This window comes from Triplophysa dalaica, chromosome 17, assembly GCF_015846415.1.
Source record: "Triplophysa dalaica isolate WHDGS20190420 chromosome 17, ASM1584641v1, whole genome shotgun sequence".
NCBI lineage: Eukaryota > Metazoa > Chordata > Actinopteri > Cypriniformes > Nemacheilidae > Triplophysa > Triplophysa dalaica.
Window position 1 is genome coordinate 6667845 of NC_079558.1, and position 11355 is coordinate 6679199.

General features: G+C 38.1%; 2 protein-coding genes across 3 annotated transcripts; one reads left to right on the forward strand and one right to left on the reverse strand.

The window, feature by feature from the left end:
- The first annotated feature begins 428 nt into the window (after nucleotides 1–428).
- On the forward strand, nucleotides 429–5705 carry tap2t (transporter associated with antigen processing, subunit type t, teleost specific). Its single transcript, XM_056770547.1, has 12 exons — nucleotides 429–618; nucleotides 850–1406; nucleotides 1496–1610; nucleotides 2136–2266; nucleotides 2495–2700; nucleotides 2778–2975; nucleotides 3152–3280; nucleotides 3363–3551; nucleotides 4718–4891; nucleotides 4982–5141; nucleotides 5235–5371; nucleotides 5490–5705. The coding sequence occupies exons 2-12, from the start codon at nucleotides 869–871 to the stop codon at nucleotides 5700–5702; spliced, it is 2190 nt and encodes a 729-aa protein (XP_056626525.1). The 5' UTR covers nucleotides 429–618; nucleotides 850–868; the 3' UTR covers nucleotides 5703–5705.
- faap100 (FA core complex associated protein 100) lies at nucleotides 5704–11318 on the reverse strand. Of its 2 annotated transcripts, none has more exons than XM_056770545.1 (9): nucleotides 10414–11318; nucleotides 10219–10343; nucleotides 9424–10094; nucleotides 8172–8390; nucleotides 7921–8077; nucleotides 6977–7841; nucleotides 6766–6882; nucleotides 6594–6680; nucleotides 5704–6474 (listed from the first exon to the last, which is right to left on the reverse strand). In XM_056770545.1, exons 1-9 carry the CDS (start codon nucleotides 10564–10566, stop codon nucleotides 6346–6348), a joined length of 2523 nt encoding a protein of 840 aa, XP_056626523.1. In that variant the 5' UTR covers nucleotides 10567–11318; the 3' UTR covers nucleotides 5704–6345. The 2 variants fall into 2 exon arrangements, with proteins under 2 accessions (XP_056626523.1, XP_056626524.1); XM_056770546.1 differs by having other exon boundaries at nucleotides 9424–10110; nucleotides 10414–10553.
- Nucleotides 11319–11355: the final 37 nt, after the last annotated feature.

Consider the following 11355-nt stretch of genomic DNA (forward strand, 5'->3'; position numbering starts at 1 on the left):
ACACAAGAGCAAAAAAAGTCCAACAAACAAAGAGAGAAACTGTGGGCACAGGTGCCATTATTGAAGCCTGTGAGAACGTCCTGATTGGCTCTGGATCATGCAGGCGGAGCCAAGTGCTACAAGTGCCTGGCAGTATTACAAAAACCTACATTTATAATAATTATTATCTTTTCATAAATATTGTTGTGCTAAATAAACGTAAATGTCAAGTAACATTCTAAGAAGTCATACTTGCCAAACATCGCTCTCTGCTGGTTACTGTTACAAATGACACAGTCATACAACGTCGTGTTGCGTGACCTGCATTTATAGGACCGCACTTCTAGGGCCCTATTTTTGGGACAGCGCCACCTACCGAATCGGAGTTCGGAGAACCGCAGCATACAAATCATAAATTTGAAAAATACAACGGGTGTGCAGAGTATCTCGTATTATCACTATCACTTCGCATATATGTATATATATATATTCTATACGAACCCATTTTTTGGTTGAATGTTATAGTCTATCTAAAAACAACTATCACCGCCCACTAGTATGAAACTGAAATCGAAACCAAGCCACTCTGCGACAGACTTCCAGTGGCCCTCCAAAATAACATATAAAATACAGTTTATGGTGAGACATCTATTGTTCGTTAAGTTCTATATTAATCTTGTATATAATGCACTCGAGAGCACGCGTGTAACTAACTGTAACTTATGTGTTTACTTTCTTTACTACTGCTTACTTGTAAACAGCATTATATGTTGTGTATTTGTTCACTATTTATTGTGAAATATTTAATGTGGATAAAAAGCGTCTAGAAGGCAGACGTTGCGTTAATACGATTCATCTCTGTCTTTCCAGTTTCTTGTAACATTTAAAGATGATCCCAAAGCCACACTCCATTATATCCATTACAACATTAGCAGCACACGTGTATCTGCTGTGCTGTGATCTGTTCCTCTGGGCTTGTGTTTGTTCTGTGCTGCTGAGGTTGGATGGAGAAGGCAGTCTGGATTTAAGGTGCCTGTGGGCTTTCAGACTCATCAGCTGGACTGTGCTTTATTTACTGAGCACACTGGTCGCTGACAGCACTGTCCGGCCGTTCCTGAAGCAATGGGTTGCTTTATTGAGTTTCTTACCTGCAGTGTTTGACACTGTGCAGACAATGCTGCAGGGGACTGTAAGAGGTTTCAGCCCTGTTCCTGATCCGGGCATGGTGGTCTTGAGCTCTGCCACATCAACTCTTATATATGTTGTGATGGAGACGGCCTTCCCACATGGTGGATCCGTAAAGGGTTCCAGAAGCAAGAAAAAGGATGAAGAGGCAAAGGCACTACTGATGAGAGTGATTCGCTACTCCAGACCGGACTACCTTCATCTGGGGGCTGCCTTCATTTTTCTCAGTCTGGCAGCGTTGTGTGAGTTTAAAACCTGAGCCAGAGTAAATCCATATTGCAAATTTAGTTATATTAAATGGATTGTTGATGATAATCTTCATTTTTTATAGTTGAGACATTCATCCCATACAGTATTGGGAAGGTTGTTGACCACCTGAGCGGAAAATATCAACACAACAACTTCTTGTGGGCTATTGGACTCATGGCACTTTGCTCACTAGGAAGGTGAATGTAAATTTGAACTAATGTTGTTTGGAATTACGGGTGTCACAATATCTGATACTAACAATTGTGATTAATGGGGTAGTACTACAGATAAAATACTACTGTAAAAAACTCCCGTACTGTAGTACCGTATGTGGCGGTTTTGCACCCATTTAAAGGGATGGGTCACCCAAAAAAGAAAATTCTGTCATCATATACTCACCCTCTTGTCATTTGAAACCTGTATGACTTTATTGCTTACGTAGAACATATTTTGAAGAATATTGGTAACCGAACAATGGCAGTACCCTTTGACTTCTACTGTATGGGCACAAAACCAATGCAAGTCAATGGGTACTGTCGTTGTTCGGTTATCAACATTCTTCAAAATATCTTCTTTTGTGTTCTGCAGAAGAAAGAAAGTCAAACAGGTTGAGTAAATGATGACAGATTTTCTTTTTTGGGTGAATTATCCCTATAACGCTATTCCTTAATGGTTCTTTAGTTTGCATTTTTGCCTCTCTCTGCATTTGTTGTGTCTTGAAGTTCTATGTTCAGCGGTCTGCGTGGAGGAATGTTCATGTGTAGCCTCAGCAGACTCAACAAGAGAATTCGACATATGCTGTTCCAGAATCTTATGAAGCAGGATATCAACTTTTTTGAAGAAAACAAACCAGGTATGACCTCTTCAAAAAAACTTAAGTTCCATAAGCATAATACATGTTCATCTTATTAAATTCATTTTTAATAGTTATGTATTTTGGTATTATTTTACACACAGCTACAAAACGTCTGAATGTGTATTATCAATAATAACGACCCAGGAAAAATGATAAGGGGGACCCCAGGTCTCAAACTCCCATTTAATGGGGCATCTTATGTAAGAATTTTTCTTTTCATTACAGGAAGTCTTACTTCACGTTTGATCTCTGACACCGATAAGATGGGCCGTTCCGTGGCCATGAACGCAAACGTGTTACTGCGCAGTCTGGTGAAAACATGCGGCATGCTTTACTTTATGCTGGGCCTGTCCTGGCAGTTAACACTCCTCACGTGCATCGAGATGCCACTACTTGCTTTCATTCAGAATGCTTATAACAACCTCTACCAGGTAAGGAAATCACTGGAGACATCTTAGTTAACCTGTGTTTTTTGTCCTGTAAATGATTTTGGCCTATTTCCCCACAGAAAACATCCAGAGAGATTCAGGACTGCAATGCAGAGATTGCTGATTTAGCGACTTCTGTTATCGGGTCAATGAAGACGGTACGCAGTTGTAAAGGGGAGGCTCAGGAGCAGAGGAGATATGAACGGGCCCTGAACAGAAAGCTCCAAGTTTTGACGCGAAAGGGCATCAGCAGTAATGTTCACCTCTTAATACGAAGGGTAAAGCTCCATGCACAGTCCCATATGGCGTAAACTATGAAAAACTTATAGAAATAATATATATTTAACTTTAAAAAGAGTGACACAATAATAAAATGTACTTTTTGTTTTCTGAAGACTGTCCGATTTAAATGTGTCAGTGTCTTTAATAAAATTAAACGTATTTTGCATTCTAGTTTATTTCAGTGGGCTTGAAAGTAGCAATGTTGATCCAAGGTCGTAATCTCATCTCCACTGGACAGCTAAGCAGCGGCAGCCTCCTTGCATTTGTGTTTTATCAGAAAGACATGGTGACCAACATGAAGGTAAGATTAAGCATGAAGATTTACAGGAAGATCCTTAATTCAGATTTAATTCCTTAAATTCTGCCGGTCGTTGTATTCTCAGCAACTGGTGTATATCTACGGAGACATGTTGAACACTGTGGGCTCAGCACTGAAGGTCTTTCAGCTGCTTGACAGGAAGCCGAGGATGAGAGAGGAAGAAGGTCTTGCCCCTGAGAAACTGAAGGGAAAACTGACCTTTGAGAAGGTCACTTTTTCTTACAGCTCACGCCCTGATAATAAAGCACTTGAGGTAAAACTTTGTATTTCCTTTAGAAAAAATAAGATTGTTCAAATGTGCTGTAACCATATTTCTTTTAAACAAACCAAAAGTATACTTAGTCAACTTTTTATGTAGTTCTGTAGAAACTGTCCTGATAGAAAAGTATATTTGACCTATCATTGTACCTATGCTGCGTTTAAGATATTTCTCGCCTCAACCCTGGAAATAAAAAAAGTTGTTCATCAAACGTATTTATTAACATTAAACAGTGCCGTTCCAGAAATGATTTCCGGGTTGAAGTGGGAAATATCCAAAATTCAAGGTGTCTGGAACACAGAATAAATTTTTAAAGGAGATATACTCGAAAATATAATGAATAAGTTTTTAATATACTTAGAGTATACTTAATGTATATTTGTATTCAAAATGTGCTTAAGTTAAAAATGTGCTACAAGTATTGAAGTTAACTATCCATTACAAATAATAAACATAGTACAAATGCAAAACATAGTTGAAAACTAGTTACACTTAAAATTACATTTCAAATTATAATTTTATAAACATTAGTAGTACTAACCCTGTTAATAAACAATATATGCTGGTTTGGTAGGTTTTGAAGCATGGTAGCTGGTGTGTGCTGGTTTAAGATGGTAAGTTTGCTGGTTTAAGCTGGTCATGTTCTGATTTGAGCTGGTTAAGTGCTGGTTTAAGATGATCCTTAGCTGGTTTAAGACCAGTTAAAACCAGCTCAGGACATGTTTAAACCAGCACTTGACCAGCTTAGGACCAACACAAACCAGCTACCATGCTTATTACCGTTTAATTTATGTGTACTTAATAAAATTAACTTGAAGTATGCCTATTTTTAAGGGTTATTTAAAAAATGTATATTAATGATAATAATTACATTACAATACATTTAAATATAAAACTAATATTTTTCAATATTTACATTTTTTACATGTTCATAAAAAGACTTTGTTCCAAAAGAGTGAAAGATTGCATGTTTTATATTAGGACAGCTCAACTTTTTTTATAAATCTTACCGTTCTAATAATTCTTAATATTTATTGAATTAAACATAATTCATAATTGTTGTGTAAGGTAAGCTGCGGGACATACACCCAAAAATATTTGACCACACCATCCTCTTGAAATTGTTTTACAATTCAACCACTATGTATAACTTCTTGCAGTCTGTGACTTTGGAATTGAGTCCAGGGAAGGTGACAGCGTTGGTGGGGCCCTCTGGTGGTGGCAAGACCTCTTGCGTATGCTTGCTTCAAAGATTCTATGAACCGCAGGATGGTGAAGTGTTTCTGGATGGAAAACCTCTATATCGCTATCAACACCAATACTTCCATCAAAAGGCAGGCAATAATATACTAGCATGTGAAACACCAACGTGTATTCTGTCATTGGACAGTTTGTTGACTGAGTTTTTGGTTTCTTTGGCACAGGTGGCAATGGTCTCCCAGGATCCAGTACTATTCTCTGGTTCTGTGAGATATAATATTGAGTATGGTTTGAAGGACTGCACTATGGAAAGAGTCAAAGAAGCTGCTCGGAAAGCCAACGCACACGACTTTATACGCAATCTGGAAAAAGAATATGACACAGGTATGAATAATATGATACCTAAAATGTCTGTTCCACATGAATCCATGCAGAATCTTACTTCTCGTGTTTGATTTTGTCAACTCTTATGTTTAGATGTTGGTGAATGTGGTGACCAGCTTTCTGCAGGACAGAAGCAGTGTATTGCTCTAGCCAGAGCTCTGATAAGAAACCCACAGATTCTCATCTTAGATGAGGCAACCAGTCACATGGACTGTAGCACACAACAAGCAGTACGCACTCCTTTATAAATAACACATCTTAATATATTTTTAGCCGCTTAGTTAAAAATACATTGCAATGAAATATTGGGGATTATGCTTTTTCACTGTTCATTTCTTAATTTTCCAGATCCAAGATGTGCTCAATAACATCACAGATCAGACAGTATTGGTGATAGCTCACCGTTTGGAGACTGTGGAAAAAGCACATCACATTATCTTTATGGAGGACGGGAAGGTTGTGGAAGAAGGAACTCACCAGCAACTGATGGCAAATGAGAAAGGAAGATATTATCGACTTAAGGAAAAACTCTTTCAAACTGAGCCAGATTCAAGAAACTGAGTCGGTTTCTTTTTTTATTTTGATAAACGTATTTTCTACAAGGTAACAGTTTGTACACTTCTGGCCATGGATTTGAAGAAATTTAGCATGAACTACAAATAGAAGAAGTACAATGTGGGTTAAAAGTAGAGACCTGCACATGGAGATGTTAAAGTTTGTAATAGATGTCATAGTTTTAAATAGTATCTTGCATAAACTTAAAGGGATAGTTCACCTTCAAAAAAAAATTCTGTCATCCTTGTCTCATCCTCCTGTCATTTCAAATCTCTGTAACTTTTCGTCGACTGAAGAACACAAATGAAGATATTTTGAAGAATGTTAGTTACCGAACAACAGTGGTACCCACTGACTTGCATTGTATTTGTGTCCATGCAACAGAAGTGAATGGATATAAATGGGTTGTTCAGTTACCAACATTCTTCAAAATATATTTTGTGTTCTGCTGAAGAAAGTAATGTATACAGGTTTGAAATGACATTAAACTATTTGTTTAATGTCGACAAAGTTTAATTGAAAATGAAAAGTTCTCAATGTGGGACACATGGAAAGGAAAGAATCTGCATTTTAGCAGAAAAGTGAAACAGTTTCCATTGTACAGTATATATTAAATAATATTATACAAAAGTTGTGGTGGATAATGAAATCAAATAATGATCAGTGGGGTTGCCCTCAGCTGCAGAAAAATGTGGAACAGTATCTCAGAGGTCTTGTTCGTCTCTGAACCGCCAAGAGCTGCTTGATTGTAAGCGTCCTGAAGGTCTTTATAAAGAGACTAAGAAAAGAAAAGAGTTGTTTTTTTAGACACCGTTTCAGTTATGTACATGTAACATACAGTGACCTGTATGCAAACAAGATCTGGACCTGTTGCAAGAAGAGAGTGATGAGATCTACCTCAACATGACGGACGGTTTCACACAACCTTTGTGCTTGTAACAGCTTTGTATTCCCACGATCTGCTGTTGTGTCCTGGAGCAGCACCTGTTTGGAAATGTAATGATTTGTACATTACATCACATTGCACGTTTTATAAATTTGAGATTGAAAGATTTTATAATAAAAGCACCTGTAGTCGCCTCAGAATTGCATGATGCAGTCCGCACACCGCCACCAAAGACAAACTCTCCACCCGAATCTCTAGCACATCTAGAGGTCCTTCCAAACTAAAATCTTCCAGAGTCATCTAAAGGACAGACATGATAAACTTTCATTGTAAATTAGAGACTGATCATTAAGACCGGTTCTGAAATTATTATAACTAAATGAGCAATGGGCACCTCTTTGGCCAGTAGCTTGACCGGCTGTCCATCAGGGCTGTACGCACATATAACTTGAGTTTTTATAGTTGCGCGTTCTGCTGTCTCCTTCTTATAAACCAACCAGTTTAGAACAGATGAACATATTTCCACACCGCTAGTGGCTGAGAGGTGCAGTTTGCTCTTAAGAAGTTCAGACGATATCCTCACCACCACTGGAAGGGGTCCGGATTTAGGAACAATAGCAGAGTCTTGTGTTCGGACTCCTTTTGAACGCAGAAAGGCTTGGATGCCATCTGCGGCAGTGTTGTGTCTGATAATGTTACCAGGAGAAAATGCTCCTTCCAGTCTTAATGAATCAAGCCAATCTACTGTTAAAGTGTTCAGTGGTACGCTGATGGACCCCATATCCTTTAAGAGCTGTGATACAGCTTCAGATGCTTCAGAGCTGAATAAAGCCGTAAGAGTAAAAGCAAGAGAGCAATAGATGTTTACTGGCAGCTCGCCTACTCTTTCAAGAGGAATCGTCACGTCCAGTTTTTCACCGCAATCCAGTTTCCGGAATGGAAATGAGTACGTCCTGGATGTGCACTCTGTATTTGCAGTCTGAGATGTGGATGATGGATGCACCTGCAGGCACAAAGTCCAGCCCTGTTCCAACGTATACATGCTTGCATTTTCTAATACACACGTGAGCGCCAACGACTCTTTCTGGAGCAGCGATCTCCATCTCGTCACACCATGACAGCTGATTGGTTGTATCCACTTATTAAGTTCCTTGTCATTTCCATCATTGGCCAACAGGAGGTTGCAAACGCTCATGACTTGATTCAGACGCTTGAGAGATTCATTGTTCTCCTGCAGTTTGTGTTTCAAGGACTCCGCCCTGTAAAACAGTCAGAACAGATATTTTTTGTGTATTGTGTAGTGTTCAAAACCTGTGATTATTTAAAAAAATGTCATACTTCTCCCAAATATTTCCAATGGATGACAGGAGATCCTTGACTCTCTGGCCGGCTTGAGATGAAGAAAACTTGGATTTGTTTTCTTTATTGGACCCTTGAGGAAGGTTCACCTGCATGAGTCTTCCACTTGAAGATAAGGCCAACAGATGCACAGATCCTTTGAATGCAAATAAAGGTTTTGGGTAAGGAATTAAACATGTCAAAATTTGAAAATGAACAAAGAGATTCCAGCTGAAATGACATTACAGTACCTTTGGCATTATTGTATGGCCCAGCAAGTGCTATAACCCTGCACACACCAAGACTGTTTGAGCTCAGAGCTGGCTGTTGAGGTTCAGTTGCTCCTTCTGTTTCTGGTGAGGTTTTGGTGAGCCGAAGAGCTTGTAGGTCCTTCAGAGTGCTGTAGAACAGGTATTTATCATCAGCACAGGCGCACAGAACCGGTCCTCGTACACTATGTTCAATGAATCCTGTAAAAGAGATTGAACTGATTACCAAAAATGATTGAGGTAGATTAAATAACAAATGGATGTAGACCAGGTGTTTTCAATCTTTTGGACTCCTATCCTAAAATTTAAAAGGCATCTTTTATAACTACACAATTTATAGACTTAAATTGTATGTAAAGTGCTGCTAAATTTGTTCAGTTTATTATGTTTTTTTACAATTAATTGTTTTATTTAAAAAAAAAAATCTTATATTATATATATATTATTTTAAATGTATACCGCACGAGAAAATGAAAATTCTGTCATCATTTACTCACACACAGATTGTTCCAAACCTGTTTACATTTCTTTGTTTTGCTGAACACCGAGGAAGAAATTTAAAAGAATGTCAGATTTCACATACCTTTTACAGCCATAGCTGGGAAAATACATACTATGGGAGTCAATGGGAGGTGACATTTGACAATCTTTCAGATATCATCCTGTGTGTTCAGCAGAACAAAGAAAAGTATACAGGTTTGGAACAATCTGTGTGCGAGTAAATGATGACAGAATTTTCATCGAATTATTTATATTACATTTTTACTCTACATTTTACATTACATCTAATTGTTTATTTATCACACTTTTATTTATTTACTTTAACTAAACGTAATCTATTTAATATATTATTAACTAATTTGTTTATTTTAATCTAATTTAGTTACTTTTTTATTTTCACTCATTTTATTTAATATTTATATACATATTTATTTTTAATGCCTATTTTTTATTAGAGTTAGGCTTTCCAGCGGACCCCGTCACTTCCTTACAGCCCCCTGGGGTCCTCGGACCCCTATTTGAAAACCCCTGAATTAGGCAAATTTATGTCAAACAAAAGCACACAAGTGCTCAACAGGTAGAGCATATCACTTAAAACGTCATTAGATTGAACCTCAAGGAATACAAAACACATTAACATAAAACGCTTCACCCAATAGCACTGAAAGTGTATTTAAGGAGTCATTCAAATATATATTTATTTCATAAAAAATATGAATGGTTTGATTCTTACTATAATCTGGCTCTTTGCTTTCCGAACTGGTCTCCTTGCTTCTGACTAACAGAAGTTTGCCCCTTTGACCAAGTGCTACCAAACATTGAGGTCCGTCGTCCCCTGAGACGCAGGTTCCAATGAATACGATTGGCTGTTCTAAGCTCTGGAGCACCCTGATTGGTGATCTCTGCTCACCTCTTGGACCATCCATTTGGGGGAGGAGCAAAGGAAAGCAACAAATACGGCCATCAGGTAAACCACAGAGAAGGACTGGAGAATTGACTAAAGAGGCATCTACTCCAAACAAGAGCCTGAAGAGACGAAGCTCAAGATAAGGATGGAGCTCAGACTTGTGAGAGACGGCAGGGTAAATGCAAGTCAGCACAGGAGAGGACTTCCTACTTTTTTCTTCATCTGTTAAGTTTATAACATCTTCTTTGGTGTTCGAGAAGTTGTGTGTCGCTTGGGTGTTGACAGTTGTGACCTGGAAGCATGCAAGTTTCTGAAGGGGCTTGGATCCAGGCTCTTCGTAGACATCAAAACTCCAGGTGGACTTGTGAAGGCTAAGGGTCACAAGGATCTTCTCGACAATGATGATTGCTCGCAGGCTGATGTTTTTGAGGACAATGCAGTCATCTGAGACTCTGGTCACAACAGGGTCAGAACTTTTGTTCACAGAAGCAGAAGAACTAGAAGGATAAACAGCTGATGGTTCATTATGCAATGGAAACTATTAGTATTACATTTTAAGTAGGACACTAGAAAGCTGTTCCACAACTTAAGTATGTGAAGTACAACAGGAAGTATTGTTACCTTGAAGGTGGGGGAAGAGTGGTGCAGTAAAGTCCACCGTTCTCACACAGGACATATAAAGTTAGTCGAAGTTTATCACCACTTAATGCCACATAAATCACCGGCGTTTCGTAGTGGAATATAGTCTGATAAACAACATTTATTACAATGTGAGCTTGTAACAAAACATATATATTACAGTAGATGTGTACCTACCGTGACTCTGTTTTCCTGAATATGAAACACAAGTACATGACTGTCTCCACAGGTCAAGATCAGATTCGTGTCGTATTGAATGATGCGTGATGCGTGTGATTGACAGTCACTAAACTCGGATAAATACTCCACACTGCACCGCATCGCGTCCATTACTACATAACGCGCACGTTTTTATTACATTCTTTAAGTTAATTTCAAAACATGAATGCTGTTACTGGTACAAATAGTGATATTTAATAATATGACAGAAACCTTTTTTCATCAACGCGCCGCTACAGTAACCAATGAGGTCTATCTTCTTCTTCTTCTTCTTCTTTGACATTTAGCAACTAGATTACAGTATACTGCCACCTGCAGGTGAACTACAGGCATCAGAGATGCGATTTTAAGCAGGGTGTATGTTTTACTCGTTTTATTTTTGATTTACTTTAATATGAAAACAATAAACCCAGACTAAGAATAACAATAACGCACATAATGAACGTATTTTTAAATGTAAACTTTTTTGTGTATGTGTGTGTCCTCAAACTGGGGTCCCCAAGATGGTTCCGGGGGACATTTCATTTATGAAACATAGACACTTATCATACATTTTTGTGCAATCAAACATTAGAAAAAATAAGACCACCAACCTGGTTTTAGCATTGTATACTTGCATATGCTTTGGTTTCATCTTTTTTAATCATACGATACTAAATCTTTATTCGGGGGGCCGCAATTGCAATGCACTCAGTTTGAGAACCGCTGCCATATATCTATAACATACATGAATTATATTTAACCAAGAAGACAGGATTTTTACTTATAAGCATCTGCATTGATTTAGTATATAAATATCAAGAAATTAAATTAATTAAAGAACAATGCTGTGGCTATGTGTTGTGCCTGCAGCCTGGTTACACGTTTACTTACGACATTCCACAGATTTATTTAAGCCAC

Bases quoted from the DNA above. Each gene is read 5' to 3' on its own strand.
- tap2t (XM_056770547.1), top strand. From the start codon at position 869: ATGATCCCAAAGCCACACTCCATTATATCCATTACAACATTAGCAGCA. The intron at 1,611-2,135 runs GTGAATGTAAAT...TGTGTCTTGAAG, and splicing joins GCACTTTGCTCACTAGGAAG to TTCTATGTTCAGCGGTCTGC. The intron at 3,552-4,717 runs GTAAAACTTTGT...AACTTCTTGCAG, and splicing joins CTGATAATAAAGCACTTGAG to TCTGTGACTTTGGAATTGAG.
- faap100 (XM_056770545.1), bottom strand. From the start codon at position 10,566: ATGGACGCGATGCGGTGCAGTGTGGAGTATTTATCCGAGTTTAGTGAC. The intron at 10,344-10,413 runs GTAGGTACACAT...GTTGTTTATCAG, and splicing joins TTCAGGAAAACAGAGTCACG to ACTATATTCCACTACGAAAC. The intron at 6,681-6,765 runs GTGCTTTTATTA...ATTTCCAAACAG, and splicing joins CAATTCTGAGGCGACTACAG to GTGCTGCTCCAGGACACAAC.